Genomic DNA, 17,028 nt, shown 5'->3' with positions numbered 1-17,028 from the left:
TCACCCCGCACACCCTGCTGGTGCCACCGCCAGCCGCCCTCCAGGCTCGTTTCCACTTCTCTGATCCCTCTTTCTGCTGCTGGTATCGTTTTCCTCATATACTCATGTTTTGATTATTTAATTGTGAAATTATTTATGTAGGAATTATTTTTCACTTTTGTGCTGTTTCTTGCCTCATCTACTCTTCTCCTTTCCTAATGCCACTTAATTCAGACCTTCCTGACCTTTTCTCCATTGACCAGAAGTTAGAATACAGTAAAACCATCTCTTTGCTTTTAATCCTTCCTTCTTTTCTTCCCTTCTTCCTCCCTCTCTTCCTTCCCTCTTTCCATTTCTCAAGTTGATTTCCTTTTTTTTTTTTTTTGTATTTTATTGAGAGACAGGGTCTCACTGAGTTGCTCAGTGCCTCAAAATTGCTGAAGTTGGCCTCCTGCCTCAGCCTCCTGAGCCATTGGGATTACAGACATGCACCACCGTGCCTGGCTCTTTTATTCTTGATAGAGACTTACCAAGTTGCCCAAGCTATCCTTGAACTCCTGGGTTTAAGGACTGACTCAGCCTCCCAAGTGTCTGGGATTAATTATAGGCACATGCTACTGACCAAGCTTCCTAATTTTCATTCTCTTTTTAATTACACAAAGTAATAAAATTGTTTTTGGTGTTCTTGACATTGTTACCATTTGCCGGTGTGTTGGTACTGGGGATTGAACTCAGGGGCACTTATCCACTGAGCTCCATCCACAGCCCTTTGCATTTTTAAATTTTGAGACAGGGTTTCACTAAGTTGCCAAGTCTGGCCTTTGACTTGTGATCTATCTGTCTCAGTTTTCCATGTGTCTGGGGTTATTGGAGTGCACCTCTGCACCCAGCCATCCTCCGTATTTTTTTTTTTTAATTTTTCTTAGTTGTGTATGGACAGCAGGCCTCTGTTTTATTTGTTCATTTCCATATGGTGCTGAGGCACCCACTGCCTCACGCACACCAGGCGAGCACTCCTCTGCTGAGCCACAGCCCGGCCCATTGGCAGCATGTGTGTGCCTAAGGAAGCCTCATGTTAGGACAGACATGGTCTCTTTTTCTTTTCTGCTTTCAAATTGTGCTTTATTTTCCCATCTTCCAGGAAACAAATGTGCTTGGATTTAAAGGTCCTAGGAAAATGTCTGTGATTATTCCAGGGATGAATATGAATCATGAGCGAATCCCGTTTCGGCCACGAAATGTAAGTAAGGACAGGCTTGATTGGCAAAGGGCTCAAAAAGACAATGACATAACACAGAAGAGATCAGCACAGAGAAAGTATTGATTCGTTCAGATCCTGAACTGGAATATGCTCACACTCTTCTTTAGGAGAGCCGTCGCCCAAATTCTCAGGATAATTGCAGTTCCAGAGATGCTAGTGACGTCATTGACTTGAAATCATTTCTTCTGCAAAGAGAAATGCTGGATCATATGTAATAAATAACAACAACAACAACCTGGCTGTTAGTGTTGAATTTAACTCTTTTCTTTTAATTTACCCTTTCTGAAATGGAGAAAATATTTACCTACTTCTGCCTTAAAATAAATGTGTTATCATACTTCTCAGTACAAAGTAACAATTTTATCTTCCACCAGGATCATGAGAGTTTGCTTTCAAAATGGCAAAACAAAACCATGGAGAACTTGATTGAACTGCACAATAAGGCCCCAGTCTGGAATGACGACACTCAGTCCTATGTGCTGAACTTTCACGGCCGGGTCACTCAGGCATCTGTGAAGAACTTCCAGATAGTTCATGAAAATGACCGTAAGCCACAGGAAGGGCTGTGTTGGAATGGGGACAAGGTTCTGACAAAACAGAAATGATTGCTTCCTATAACTGATAGGAAGTTATATTCAGGAGAGAATTACTTCGGAAAGAAAGGATTTGTCTGGAAAGACAAAACTAGACTTTTAGAAGAAAACTTCCCAATTGTTGTTGAAGCCAGGCATGGCAGCCCATGCTTGTTAATCTTAGTGACTCAGGAGGCTGAGGCAGGAGAATTGCAAGTTTTGAGGCCAGACTCGCCAACTTGGCAAGACCCTGTCTCAAAAAGGGCTAGGAATGCAACCCTGGGTTCAATCCTTAGTACCAAACAAAAGAAAACAAAACTTTTGTATCCTCTATATATTTCCTATTGTATCATTTCTTTTTCTTTGTTTTTGTTTTGTTTTGGGTTCTTTCATGTTGGGGATTGAATTCAGGGCATCAGTACATGTTAATCACATGGAAATCACTGAGTTACGCCCTAGCCCACACCCACTTTGTTTCAGTTTCCTAATTTAAAGAGAACTGGTGATAAACTGATCCTGAGTTTTGTTTTGTCCCCTGTATCTAAAAATATATTGAGTTTTTCCCTAGTATAATCACATTGTGGTCTAACCTCCAAATTTCTTTCTTTTTCTAGCTGACTACATAGTCATGCAGTTTGGACGTGTGGCAGATGATGTGTTCACGCTGGACTACAACTACCCGCTGTGTGCACTTCAGGCCTTCGCTATTGGGCTTTCTAGCTTTGACAGCAAACTAGCTTGCGAGTAAAAAAAGCAATCAGAGCTGAGCTCGCTTGCTACAGAGCTTTCAGGAGCAGGAAATCGCCACCTTGACCTTGCAGAACATGAAGAGCAAGAGTATGACTCTTTTGGAATGATTCCTGTGTGTGTGTGTGTACATACAGTACATACATGTGTTTATGCATGACTGTGTATACACACACACACACACACACACACACACACACACACACACACACACACACACACACCCTTCTCTGAGCTCCAGAGACTTGGTCAGGGATCACAGCTTAGCTTATCTTGGGTGAGAGAGGGTTTAAAGCACAGACAAGTTCTTGTCAGGAGTTCATTAGTGGCTCCTGAAGTTATCACCCAACAGATTCTGTGCCTCAAGAGTGAGATTCTTATGCTTGGAGATTTGCAGCAGAATCAGATTCTAACGATTAAATACTTGGGTCTCTTTTTTAGAAGGCCTTTTCAGAGAGTGATGGTTCCCTAAATTGCGTTTAGTTTCCAGGGCAAGAGCCTACAAACTTTCTTCAAATGGCCTAATAATCTCTCTCACAGCTACTCAAATCTGCCTTTGCAGTGCAAAAGTAGCTGTAGATATTTCATGCACAAACAAATGTGGCTGTGTTCCAATAAAACTTTATTTACAAAAACACGCAGCAGGCCAGATTTGGCCTGTGGGCTCCAGTTTGCCAACTCCTGCTTCAGGTATATCCATATGCTCTGTGGGCTTGAACAACTTCCAGAAGGGGCCTGTGATCATGGAATTGTGAGTAGAAAATGACACCCAGGAGCAACAGTTTTACGGATTGTACCTTAAGGGGTACTCGTGCTACAGCCATTGTTAGGTAGCTTTTACCTTGTTTTTGTGACAATGGTTCTAGATTGTCATCTACCATAGGGACCAAGAAAACCCAAAGTTAGTGATCATTTTGAGCCCACACAGGTGACTGAATTCTGCTCTCCCATCATAAGGGAAGGTAGAGCCTGCACTGTACTCCCCTGGAAGAAGACCTTTTGTGCCCCAGGAAACCAGCTTAGAAGTGTGTTTTCTTTATCAGAGGGAGTGTAGTATTTGTTTCTTGGGACCAGCTTCTTTTTCCATGGAATGGGAAGATTCTAACATCACAGTTCCCCTTGTTTTCTTCCCTCAGGGTAGGTGGGTAGGCAGCAATCTCAGTGGCTGTGACAAGATTTGTGATCAACGATGTGAAAATTTTCTTTAATTGTCGTCGTTTCAGTTTAGGCTGAAAGTACATACTCCAGAGGGGACTTAGCTCTAGTGAAGACCCAGAGTCCTTTGATAGTTGCCTTCCTTCTCAACCCACTGTGCCTCCCACAGCTATGACACCATGGTGCCACTAGTGTGGAAGGCCACACACACCTGCACACATTGCAAGAAATAAGGGAACGTTATGTGCAGGAACTATATCAGTGTCATTGTCAAGAGAGGTGGCAGAAGAGATTTGGTGAATACCGCTAGTTGCCTCTTGAGCTCTGCACACCTTTCTGGGAAGAGCTTTGGGCCCTTCTTGATGTCCATGTTATTGGCCCCCTAAGGCTGGTCCATCAGTGCAGATGCTGCTCCTGTCACTTTTCCTCTCAGATCCTAAGATTTCTACTGAGTCTTTCAGATATGAGCTCCTCCTAGCAAATTATGACTCTTACACAAATTCATGGACACCACAGTGGTATCTGAACTTGAGAATCCAAAAACTCTGTGAGTTCTATATTGAGCACCATTCAACTCCCAAGCCTTTGGGCACTGAGCTGTTTGGCAGCATGAGGCCAGGAATCAGATGCGGCTCTGTGATATTTCCCTCCTTTCATCCCTGCTTCCTGTTGCTGCTCCTTTCTCCAAATCAAATAGCCACATAAAGGCAGGAGACCCGGGAGATGAGGAGATCTCGTGCTCATCCCCTACTGGCAAGGCGGCCTGCTTGTTTCAACATAATTGGTTTACACCTCAGGCATGCTTCCCATAAAGTGCCTCGTTTATAAAAGTGCCCGAAAGCCTGTCATACCTCTGTCCCCACCGTGCTGATGTACCGTCTAACAAGTGACCCTTGTTGAAGTAGAAAGCTGTCCACTGATTTCCTGTCCTAGGATAACAGTGTCTGGGAATGGAGGACCTATGGTGGGTGACTGGATCTGATCCTGCTTCTTCCTACTCTCTCTGACTCAAAGCTACAGACCCCAGTTTCATGTACTCTCGTCTTGAGTGTGCAGGTGATTGGTTTTACATAAATCATATTTATACCTTTTGTATGCTACAGAAATAAATGATAATTTATATAAAAATATGAATGTCATCTTCCTCCTGATCTCATCCTTACAGTTCCTCTGTCAGGGTCTCTAGTGAAATTTTTCATCGTGTCAGCAGTGAGCTGATGAGGTCTTTCGGTGATCAGTATCAGCACAAACTTTGGACCTGGGGTAGAGCAGGAGGCTGCAGACTGAGCCGTCTATTTTGCTACCAGGGCACATCATCCATGTGACACCAGAGCTTACTGGACTGGTAGCAGGACCCAGAGCTAGGCTGACAGGCCACAGAGAACAGCATTTATATCACCTGGACACTGCACTGCTGAGCCTTCAGGATGTCTTTTATAGTCATTGCTGCCAAACAAGTGAAGTGTCTAATGGTAAAAGACCCCTCCCCCACCTCTAAGAATTCACATTTTAAGCGCTACCTTATTATTTTTTTTTTGAGAATTTTTAATATTTTTTAGTTCTCGGCGGACCCAACATCTTTGTTGGTATGTGGTGCTGAGGATCGAACCCGGGCCACACGCATGCCAGGCGAGCGTGCTACTGCTTGAGCCACATCCCCAGCCCTTAAGCGCTACCTTATATTGATAAGTTGAAAAGAAAGCATATGTTCACAAATCTTTAGTAGGCTTCCCTTCACAAAGCAGTGTCATGGCAATAATAAGACACAGGAAAAAAGCAGGAGCCTGAAGCAGAGTGAGAGCTGGAGCCTGTGCTCAATTCCCCCTTTTAATATTTTATTTAGAGACAGGGTTTTGCTGAGTTGCTAAGGGCCTGGCTAAATTGCTGAGAATGGCTCTGAACTCACGATCCTCCTGCCTTAGCCTCTCGAACCACTGTGATTATAGGCATGTGCCACCACACCTAGCTTAGCATTCAGTTTTTTTTTTTAATTTTTTTAGTTGTAGTTAGATACAATACCTTTATTTTATTTATTTATTTTTATGTGGTGCTGAGGATCGAACCCAGCACCTAACATGTGAGGCGAGAGCTCTTCTACTGGGCCACAACCCCAGCCCCAGCCCTTTTGATTTTTAGACGGGGTCTGTAGTGAAGTTGCTGAGGCTGGCCTCAAACTGGGGATCTTCCTGCCTCAGCTTCCAGAGTTGTTGAGATTACTGGCATGTGCCACAGTGTCCAGTTGATTTTGAAAAAATAAATGTCTTTTATTTTACCAGTACAATTATGAGATGAGTTGACATTTGTCAGTTCAGTTACATTAACGGTACATAATTCTCTCAGACACCTTGCTCCACAGAGGAAATGCTGGGACACTGGGAGCTGCCCTTTTCCTTGGCCTCCAGCTCCTTCTCTGAGAAGAACGGCCCTTGCCCATATCCTCACTCCACATGCCTGCTCTCTGCCCTGCCAGGGGTTGACCTGGGACTGGCCAGCTTGTGTCCCATCTCCTGAGACCTATTTCCTTGCCTTGTGCACGCTGCATCCTGATGCACTCTCTGCTGCTCTGTCTCCTTGTCATCATGGCTGGTGTGTCTCTTCTTGGTTCTGGAAACTGAACCCAGGGACACTCTGTCTCTAAGCTATATTCCTAGTCCTTTTATTTTGAACCAGGGTCTCTCTAAGTTTCGGAGGGTGGCCTTGAACTCCCAATCATCCAACTTCAGCCTGAGTATCTTGGATTACAGGTGAGCACCACCACACAAGACCTCAGTCTTGAGCTGCTTATGTAGCTCAGTGGTAGAGTACTTCCCTAGCATGTGTGAGGCCCTGCAAAAAAGAAAAAAAAAATGCCTGTCTTGCTGGGTATAGTGGCTTGAGACAGGAGAATTACAAGTTTGAGGCCAACTTCTTAACAAGATCCAGTCTCAAAAAAAAAAAAAAGGTCTGGAATGTAGCTCAGTGGCAGATGTCCCTGGGTTCAGTCTGCAGTAAAGTCTAGTCTTTCAACAGATCAACCAGTAGATTTTCCCCCACCTACAAAAACCTGGGCTGCCACAATAATAATTTGCTGTTAGTGCTGTGAGGACTACAGACATCAGATGGTTTTATGGCACCACCTGGGGACCAAAGCTGCACATTACAAGTGCATTAAAATAACAACACTGATGTAATATAGGTGAGGAGGTCTAAAAAGGCTGAGACTCCTGCACCATCTTGTTTACTAAGCACCCTAGTGTCACAGCATGACTCTCATAAATGCCTGAGAACTCTAGTAACTCATTTTTTTTTCTTTTGGTAGAGATTGATCCCAGGGCCTCACACTTGGCTTTAGAGTTTCTAAGTGGGGGAGTAAAACTGTCCTCATGTCCAGGAAGAAAAAGACAGGAAGGGTCAGGGTCCCACAGAACCCTTTGAGGGCATACCCCCAATGACCTAGGATTTCTCACTAGGCCCCACCTCCTAAAGGCTCCGCGACTTCCCAATAGCACCAAGTTGGAGGTCAAGTTTTTAACACATGGGCTTTTGAGGGACATTCAACATTCAAATGATATCAGGAACCAAGTGGGGGTGAGAGCTTTCCTGGCGTATCACCACCTTTTATGACACATCTCTTGTTTAATGTGGTGACTCTCAAGCCTCAGGGGTCTCATATCTAAACACTCTCTACCTAGATTCTGTCCCTTGTTATGATTTTCTTTTTTTTGGTACTGGGGATTGAATCCAAGGGCACTTAATCACTGAGCCAAATCCCCAGACCTTTTTTTTTTTTTTTTGGAGACTGGATCTCCCTCAGTTGTTTAGTGCCTGGCTAAGTTGCTGAGGCTGGCTTTGAACTCACGATCCTCCTTGCCTCAGCCTCCAGAGCTACTAGGATCACGGGCCTGTGCAACCATGCCTGACTGATTCTCAAGAATAATTGTCTTGAAGTTCTGTAGCTTGGAAGCAGGAAAGCTAGGAAGGAAGAATAGTCTGAGGGAAAAGGATGATAGGCAGAGGAAGGTGAGGAATTAGGAGGATCAACATGAGGCTTGGGTTCAATCCCCAGTACTAACAGAAATGAAAAATGATTTTAAAAATTGAGTTCAAGTTTAAATTCTAAGGTGCTAATTAATGCGTGCTTGGGACAAACTATATCAGCATAATATAGAAATATGGCTTTAGTACTTCAGTAGTGCCTCTCGCATGCTAGGCAAGCACCCTACCATTGAACCACACCCTCCGCCCCAAGTCTATACTTTTATATTGGTTTATGAACTACTAAATCAGTGGGGTGCAGTGCCTCACACCTGTAATCCCAGCAGCTTAGGAAGCTGAGGCAGAAGGATGGTGAGTTCAAGGCCAGCCTCAGTGATTTGGCAAAACCCTGTCTCAGAATAAAAATTAAAAAAGGGCTGGGGATGTGGTTGAGTAGTTAAATGCCACTGGGTTCAATACCTGGTACCAAAAAATAAAAATGAAAGAAAGAAACTCTTGACAGTTTCTTAAAGCAGTACTCAGCTGGGTGCAGTGACTAATTCCTGTAATCCCAATGATTTGGGAGGATGAGTTCGAGACTAGCCTGGACAATCTCAAAATAAAAATCAAAAAGGGCTGGGGATGTAGCCTAGTGGTAAAACACCCCTAGGTTCACTTCCTAGTATCGCAACGTCATCAAAAAATAAATTAATTAAGCCGGGCTCGGTAGTGCACACCTATGATCCCAGCAGCTCAGCTGAGGCAAGAGGATTGCAAGTTCAAAGCCACCCTCAGCAACTTAGTGAGATCCTGTGTCCAAATAAAATATAAAAAGGACTAGGAAAGTCAATGAGGAAACTGAGTCTTGTCTATTATGTAGCAGAGCTGGAATTTAAACCCAAATTGTTTAATCCCCATTGAGGTCATAATACACATATTAATACTCATCTTCAGAATATTGTCTCCAACAGGTTTACTGAAGATGAGAATTTTAGCTGTTTTTTTCTTGCCTCTGCTTAGCTGAGCTGCTGGAATCATAGGTGTGCACTACCGAGCCCGGCTTAATTAATTTACTTTTTGATGATGTTGCGATACTAGGAAGTGAACCTAGGGGTGTTTTACCCCTGGGCTACATCCCCAGCCCTACCTCAGTGGTAGAGCATTTGCCTAGCACTTACGAGGCACTGGGTTCGATCCTTAGCACTACATAAAAATAAATAGATAAAGATTAAAAAACATTTTAGCTGGGTAGGTTGGAGCCTGCTTTTGATTTTTTTCAAGAAGACTCTGGATACCTGACCTTTTTTAAAATATATATTTAGTTGTAGATGAACACACAGTATCTTTATGTGGTGCTGAGGATCAAACCCAGTGCCTCACACATGCAAGGCAAGTGCTTTAATACTGAGCTACAACCCCAGCCCTGGATACTTGATCTTGGGTATCTCAGAAACAATCCCCAGGGCTGGGGATGTGGCTCAAGCGGTAGCGCGCTCACCTGGCGTGGGTTTGATCCTCAGCACCACATACAAAGATGTTGTGTCCACTAAAAAATAAATATTAAAAAAAATTCTCTCTCTCTCTCTCTCTTAAAAAAAAAAAGAAAAGAAACAATCCCCATTTGAGACTTGGGTGCAAACTTAAACCTCTGGGTGCCAGAAACCAGTTTTTTTTTTTTTCCCCAATCTAGAAAACTACTAAATCAATCAGCTCAAGCTGCAGTAACAGATTTTTTCTTTTTTTTTTTTTTTTTTTTTTTTTTTTTTTTTTTATTTTTTTTTTTTTTAAAAGAGAGAGTGAGAGAGGGGGAGAGAGAGAGAGAGAATTTTTAATATTTATTTTTTAGTTCTCGGCGGACACAACATCTTTGTTGGTATGTGGTGCTGAGGATCGAACCCGGGCCGCACGCATGCCAGGCGAGCGCGCTACCGCTTGAGCCACATCGCCAGCCCAGATTTTTTCTTTTCTTCTTCTTTTTTTTTTTTTGTAAATTTTGAGAGACGGATCTCACTGAGTTGGTTAGGGCCTCACTAAGTTGCTGAGGCTGACCTCTAATTTGTGATCTTCCTGCATCAGCCTCCTGAGTTGCTGGGATTATGAGCATGTGCCACCATGCTCAGCTCAGAAATTTATTTCTTATAGTTCTGGAGTCTGGAAGTTCAGGGTCAAGGTACTGGCAAGTTTGGTTTATTTGAGATCTCTCTTCTTGACCTGTAGACACCCCTCTTTCCTATGTTCTTACATGGCCATCCCTTGATCTGTGTATGTTTACCTTCTTAGAAGAATAACACTCAAGAGTGAACTAAAGCCTACCCCAATGACCTCCTGTTAATCTGACCACCTCTGTGAACATCTCAAATCATTTTCATATTCTGAGGTACTGAGGGTTAGCACTTCACCATGTGAATTTGGGGTTGGGGGACACAACTCAGTTCAGATTCAATCTGTCACGGGTGCTATTCCCTATATAGTACATCCAGAGCTGCTTTTCCTTTTTCTTTTGTCGTACTAGGGATGGAACCCAGGACCTCTGACATGCTAGACAAGTGCTCTACCACTGAGCTCCACTCCAGGCCTCTACTTCTCTTTGATAAAGAAATAACAGAACTTTGGACTAGGATTGTGGCTCAGTGGTAGAGCGCTCACCTAGCACATGCGAGACCCTGGGTTCAATCCTCTGCACCACATAAAAATAAATAAAATAAAGGTTTTGTATCCAACTACAACTAAAAAGTAATGAAAATATTAAAAAAAAGAAATAACAGAACTAATATTATGCTTATCAAATTATTGACTGCTTTTATTCTACAGAAATAAAGAAGACTCCTGGTAGAGCACTTGCCTGGCATGTGTGAGGGTGTGAGGCACCCAGTTCTGGGTTTCATCTCTAGCACAACACACACACACACACACACACACACACACAGAGTCCATTTTGTTCTTGGAACACAAGATGAAGAGTCCACTTAAGGAAAAGTAGGACACAGAGGTTTAAAAGGAAAAAGAAGCCAGGTGCAGTGGCACATGCCCATAATCCCAGCCTTTCAGGAGGCTGAGGCAGGAGGATCATGAGTTCAAAGCCAGCCTCAGCAATTCAGTGAGATCTTGTCTCAAAATTAAACATAAAAAAGACTGGAGCATAGCTCAGTGGTAGAACTCCCCTGGGTTCAATCCCCAGTTAAAGAAAAGAAAAAGCTGAAGAAGCTGGGCACAGTGGTGCAGGCCTATAATCCCCAGCAATTTAAGAGGCCAGCCTCAGCATTTTATTAAGACACTCTCTCAAAATAAAAAATAAAAATGGCTGAGGTGTAGTTCAGTGGTAGAGCTCACCTGGGTTCAATCTCCAGAACTGTACAAAAAAGAGAGAAAGAACCTGAGTCTTAGCTGAGCAAGAGAGAGTAAGAATGAGTCAATCATAATGCACTCTGGGAGGAAGCAGCTTTGGGGAAATCTCAAAAACAGTACATTGTTTGCCTTTTATCTAAAGGTTGGGAAACAGTGTCTCTTACTGCTCTTGTCAGATCTATTGGGCTATTGGATCCCAGTTGCCAGTTTTTGTTTGTCTGTTTGGGGAACATGGTTAGATTTATTGGAAAATAATTTGCTAGTATTATAAACTTAGGAATGGTTGAAACAAACATTTTGGACATTGAAAGAAGGAATGAAGAGTTAGGAAGATGTAAATGTTGGTGTTTCCTCAAAGATCCAAAGATCATTAAATAGTGCTAACTATATATATATGTATATAAAACCTTTTTTGGGGGGGTTAACTAGGGATTGAATTCAGGGGCACTCCACCACTGAGCCACAACCCCAGCCCTTCTTTTTTATATTTTATTTAGAGACAGGTTCTTGCCAAGTTGCTTAGCACCTTGCTAAATTGCTGAGGCTGGCTTTGAACTCACCATCCTCCTGCCTCAGCCTCCTGAGTAGCTGGGATTACATGTGAGCACCACTGTACCTGGCTATATAACCTCTTTCTACCCCAGCTTTATTAAGGCATAATTGACAGGTAAAAATTACATATAATTACAATGTACAATGTGAAGTTTTGATATATGAATGTTTGGGTTTGTTTTTCTGGTCCTGGGCATTGAACCCAAGCCTGGAGCATGCCAAGCACATTCTCTAGTGCTGAGCTACACCCAGAACCTATTTTATTCTTATTATTTATTTATTTATTTATTTATTTTTATTGCATTGTACTGGGACTGGAATGCAGGAGTGCTCTTCTACTGGACTATCCCCAGCATTTTTTTATTATTTAATTTAATTTTATGTTTGGTACCAAGGATTGGACCAAGGGGCACTTACCCACTGAGAGCCACATAACCAACCTTTTGTTTTTAATTTTGAGTCATGTTCTTTCTAAGTTGCTTAGGTCCTCAATGAATTGCTGTGGCTAGCCTCTAATTTGTGATCCACCTGCCTCAGCCTCCTGAGCCACTGGGATTATGGGCACTTGGGCTTATTTCATTTTTAAAAGATGTGAAGTATGGGGAGAGGGGAGTGAGAAATGAGGGAAGGGTTAGATATGTAGTTGTAATCCCATTTTCTTCCTGATTATAAAAGCAGTATAAACATGGCAAGGTGGCTGGTCCTATAGTTCCAGCAACTCAGGAGGCTGAAGCAGGAGGATTGCTTGAGCCCAGGAGTTGAGGCCAGCTTAGGTAGCACAGTGAGACTCCATCTCAAAAAAATATGTAGGACTAGAGATATGGCTCATTGGTAGAGTGCTTGCCTAGCATTTTAAGGATCTTCCCAGCACTGCAAAATGAATGAATGAATGAATGAATAAATATAAGTGTAAAAGTACTAATTAGTCATACAAAATAAATAACATGAGAAAATAAAGAAATCTCAATCTTCAAGCTTCCAGAGGTAAAAATAAAGATATATAAATACTGTCTTTAGACCCCGCTTTCCCACTTATATATGTCTAGATTATTTAAAAAGAACATCTTGTGGGAGGCCCTGGGTTAGATTTCCAGCATCAAAAAATAACTATAAATAAAATATAAAACATCTCATTATTAATAGCTGCAAAGACTTCTATGACATAGATGTGGTTGAATTTGTTCTACAAAATGTCATATGGATAATTTGTTTGACTATGACCTATGAGAGTTAGGAAAACAAAGTTTATGACAGTGGTACAGCGCCCCATGCCAATGGAAATAATACCAAACAACCTATGGTAACAGTAATTAATATGATTTTTAACTTTGACTTCAGCCTATAACCAACACAAATACCCTCCCCACATCAAAACCAGCTCTCACCACACCCCTGCTGCTCTCCACCTGCACCACCCATCAGCAAGCTTGATTGAGAATCCATTTGTAGAATTAGAGTGGTCTGGATCACCAGGAAGTAAGGACAGTTGTGGATTACATGATGCATTTTTGTGTCTCTTCCAGCTTGAGGCAAACTGATGAAATATTTCCATCAATAGATTGATTCTTAGGGATCAGTGAGTGAGGGGGTGGTCCCTTAAAAAGTGGGAATACCCCGGGAAGGACAGGTTCTATGTCTAAAATCACTGTCAGTCTTTAACCCTTCAGAATAGGCGTATCTGATCAGTTTTCTTTCTTTACTCAGAGGATCCTCAACTGCTTCAGGTGTGAAATTCCCAAAGATTCTCTATTAGGAGGTAAATCTATGAAGGAAGGTGAGGCTAGGAAGCCAAAATCCCAAAAGACATAGCTTTCCAGCTTTGGCCACTGACGGTCTTGGTTTTGGGTAGTTAAAATTTGGGGGAAAGAAAACTGAACTTCAAGTTCCCTCTGAACAGTCTGTGCTGAATGTGACTCCCAAGGGTGGCTCTCCTGTTTCTACTCTGCCTTGTCCTACCTTCCTCTCAACCTGGCCAGGACTCACCTTCCACCTCACCTGAATAACCTTGCTGTTTGAATTCTTATCTCAGTAATGACACCATCCATTGCTCCCTTGTTAAGGTTTAGCCCATTTTTATTTTCTCTCTCATCTTCACAGACAAACTCTAAGCAACAGTTTCAGCAGATTTTGCCTCTGGTCTACTTCCAGATCCTTAATTAAGTTGCTGAGGCTGCACTCAGACTTGCCATCTTCAGGACCACTCCTTGAGCTTAGGACACCCTAAGTCTCTGAATCACCCCCAAGACTATTGCCAGAGTCTCTTGATAGTGGCGCCGAATATGTCACAACTGTGTCTAAGTGACTTTGCTGTTGTTAGGATACTGGGGATTGAATCTAGGGGCGCTCTACCACAAGCTATATCTCTAGCCCTTTTTATTTATTTATTTTTTTATTTTCAGATAGGGTCTCACTAAATTGCCCAGGCTGGCCTTGAACCTTGATCCTTCTGCGTTAGCCTTGGGAGCTGTTGGGATTCAGGCAAGTGCCACTGTGCCTGGCACTTTATGGCTTTTATGATGGCCAAAACTCCATACAACTATCTTCCCAACCTGGCTCCCACTTTTTTTTTTAATATTTTTTTAGTTGTGGTTGGACACAATACCTTTATTTTATTTATTTATTTTCATATGGTGCTGAGGATTGAACCCAGGGCCTAACACATGCTAGGTGAGTGCTCTACCATTGAGCCACAACCCCAGCCCCCAGCTCCCCTTTTTTAACTGCATTCTTCACATCTCATTCTCCTGCTCACACACCTTTCCTAAACAGCCTGCAGGAGCCTACATTTGTCCATGCTGCTCCACAGGACTTGAGCAGGGTTTCCAGTCTCAATTTGGCTTTATCCTTCAAGAGATGAAGCAAATGGAACCCTGTAACTTGGATTTCATTGTTCCTTTCCTTGAGTTACCATTGAATTTTGCATAATCATTATCTTCTCACCTAGACTCTGAACTTGTTGAGGGCAGGGACTTATTCCTGCACTTAGCTTGGTGTCAAAGTCAATAGTCACTCAACACAGTATTATTGAATTAAGTAGTCCTTACAGTTTGTACTCCATGTGGGGCTGATAACTGCCTTGTGTTGTGGTCTTTTCAGGTGTATGAGGTGTGACCAAGCCTTGATATGACTCATTATTTAACAAGCATTTATATATCCAAATGACAGCTGCTTCCTCAGTCTTCTTTGCCTTGGAAGATTGGAGACAGTCTAGCTGCACTGTCTGGACTTTTGGAACACCTCTTGGATACAACTCTGACATTTAATAGTACATCTTTTCAGTATCTTCCATGGTAGCAATTTTTTTTTCATTCAACATTTATTATGTACTTTTCAGCTGCGTGTGGTGGTGCAAATCTGTAATAGCATGGCTCAGAAAGCTGAAGCAGGAGGATGGCAGGTTCAAAGCCAGCCTCAGCAACTTGGTGAGGCGGTAAGCAATCTAGTGAAACCCTGTTTTAAAATAAAAAAATAAAAAGGGCTAGTGGTGTGACGTGGCTCAGTGGTTAAGCGCCCTTGGGTTCAATCCCTGGTACCAATATATGTATGTATTATGCACTTTTCTAACCTAGGCACCATGTTGGTGCTGGGTCAAAAGTAAGATAAATCAGGCCCAGTGTGGTGGCACATGCCTGTAATTCCAGAGACTCAGGAGGCTGAGGAAGGAGGATGCAAGTTTCAGGCAAGCCTCATCAAGTTAGCAAGTCCCTAAGTAACTTCATGAGACTTTGTCTCAAAATACAAAGGAAAAAGGTTTGGCAATATAGGTCAATGGTAAAGTGCCTCCTTATCCTTCATCTCTTGAAGGATAAGTTCTGTGGAGCAGCATTGACAAAGGTAGGTAGCCTATGGTCAGTTCAATCCCTAGTTTAAAAAAAAAAAAGAAAAACAAGATAAATCAGACATAAATTTACTGTTTGGCAAAGGAGAAGAGATCTGGACAATATCTTCAATACAAGGTTCAACGATATCACTCTAGAGGTTGGATTTGATTTTTGAAAAAAAAAGCCAAGTCCTCTGGTTTCAAGTCTCCCAAAGCCACAAGGTGGCTGACAGAGATATCTTCAAGTCAATGTGTTCTGAAGATTTCCATACAGGAGTTCATGTGTTTCCTGTATCCCTCTTCCCCTAAATTAATTTGGCATGGTTAAGATCCAGACACCCACTAAATGAACACATTTTTCTGTACCTTTAGTCTTCCCAGCTAAATTATAAGCTCTTTGAGGGTAGAGGCTGAGGTCCTGTCCTTCCTGTTTTTACTAGTGGGCACATAGTACATACTGGATAAATCTTTATTGACTTACTACTACTGAGTCCAGAACGAGTCTCTTGCCATACCGCACGGATCTCACACTGACTGCTTTCTCCCATGTGCTTTATTCTTCCTAGTGACAGCTTTGCGGATCCTGAGGGACACCAGAGGACCAGCGTGGGGGCACCAGTGGCGGATCTGGGAGTCGAGCTGAGAGTTCCTGCTTCCTGGTTCCCTGGAGCAAGAAGTGTCCTTCGTTGGGAGTCGCGGGAAGGGAGCAGCCCTTCCTGCACGCCGGGCGCCCGCCCCTTCCCCGGTCTTTCACCCCGAGGGTGTCAGGACGGAGGCAGGGGCTGGGTCCTCCTGGGAGACACCCCATTCAGGCAGAAAGTAAAGTTTTCGGCTCCGGGGAAAGGGAGTCGGGGCTCCGCCCGGAGGAAAAGAAGCAGAGGGGCGAAGAGAGTTGGAAGAGAACTGGGGCTGAGACCAAAGGAAAAATGCGTGGCGGGGAGCGACTGGGCTGGTCGCAGAGGTCCTGGTCCCAGAACTGGGATCTCGAGGCCCGCGTCCCCGCCTGGGCGCGCTCAGCCTCCCCCACCGCCGCCTGCCAGCGACCCGCCCCAACCCCGCCCCGCGGCCCGGCCCGGCCCCTCACCGGCCGCCCCCTCCCGGGCGTCCCAGTCTCCTCCCCGAGGTGCCGGTGGCAGGGCCGCCACTCCCTCCGGCTCCCTCCCTCGGCTGCGCGCATCTCATACCAGCCTTCATTCCGCACATTCCAGGCGTCCTCCTGGCAAACTTGAAGCCAGGGGGTGGGGAGGGCCGCAGCTCCCGGTTCCGTCGCCCGCCGCCGCCGCCGCATCCCGGTCAGGTGAGTGGCGCCCGCCGCGCCTTCCCAGCCCCAGGGGGCCCCCTTCCGACCGTGCGCCCTCCGCCCGCCGCGCCGCGTGCTTCCCTCCGGGTGCTCTTTTCTTGCCGCCGTCCGTCTTCCCGCCTTGGACTCCAGAGCTGCAGGCGCGCTCGTCCAGCCGCTTTCTTCCCTTCGTGCTCGGGCGCGCTCCTCCCTGCCCTCTCCCCCGCTTCCTCCCTTCCGTCCGCTCCCCGCGTCCGCTGCAGTCGCCCCGCGATCCCTTCCTCTCCGGGTTGACTCACTCCGCCAGGAATCGGGATCTTCGTGTCTTCCCGACAGTCCCATTCTGGGAAATCTCCTCCCTCCG

The 17,028-nt window shown here is 44.2% G+C and overlaps 2 protein-coding genes and 1 long non-coding RNA gene across 9 annotated transcripts in view; 2 read left to right on the top strand and 1 right to left on the bottom strand.

Moving 5' to 3' along the window:
* Tulp3 (TUB like protein 3) overlaps positions 1-3,322 on the top strand; it is a 61,226-nt gene extending 57,904 nt beyond the window's left edge. For all 4 annotated transcript variants that reach the window (XM_040281105.2, XM_013362284.4, XM_005334000.5 and 1 more), the window contains 3 exons: positions 1,121-1,219; positions 1,615-1,786; positions 2,427-3,322. In XM_040281105.2, the coding sequence (XP_040137039.1) occupies positions 1,121-1,219; positions 1,615-1,786; positions 2,427-2,560 (405 nt within the window). In that variant the 3' untranslated portion in view covers positions 2,561-3,322. The remainder of the gene's footprint in view (positions 1-1,120; positions 1,220-1,614; positions 1,787-2,426) is intronic.
* On the bottom strand, positions 185-16,708 carry LOC120888381 (uncharacterized). Its single transcript, XR_005731967.2, has 3 exons — positions 16,570-16,708; positions 15,867-16,049; positions 185-1,425 (listed from the first exon to the last, which is right to left on the bottom strand). It is a non-coding gene; the product is annotated as an uncharacterized LOC120888381 (long non-coding RNA).
* Tead4 (TEA domain transcription factor 4) overlaps positions 15,932-17,028 on the top strand; it is a 69,536-nt gene continuing 68,439 nt past the window's right edge. For 3 of the 4 annotated variants that reach the window (XM_078015401.1, XM_040281099.2, XM_021732196.3), the window contains exon 1: positions 15,932-16,682. In XM_078015401.1, the coding sequence (XP_077871527.1) occupies positions 15,932-16,682 (751 nt within the window). The remainder of the gene's footprint in view (positions 16,683-17,028) is intronic. The other variant, XM_078015403.1, reaches the window with a different exon arrangement.

This window comes from Ictidomys tridecemlineatus, chromosome 6 (assembly GCF_052094955.1).
Source record: "Ictidomys tridecemlineatus isolate mIctTri1 chromosome 6, mIctTri1.hap1, whole genome shotgun sequence".
In the NCBI taxonomy this organism is placed as follows: Eukaryota; Metazoa; Chordata; class Mammalia; order Rodentia; family Sciuridae; genus Ictidomys; species Ictidomys tridecemlineatus.
This window is presented reverse-complemented; position numbering and strand designations above follow the sequence as displayed.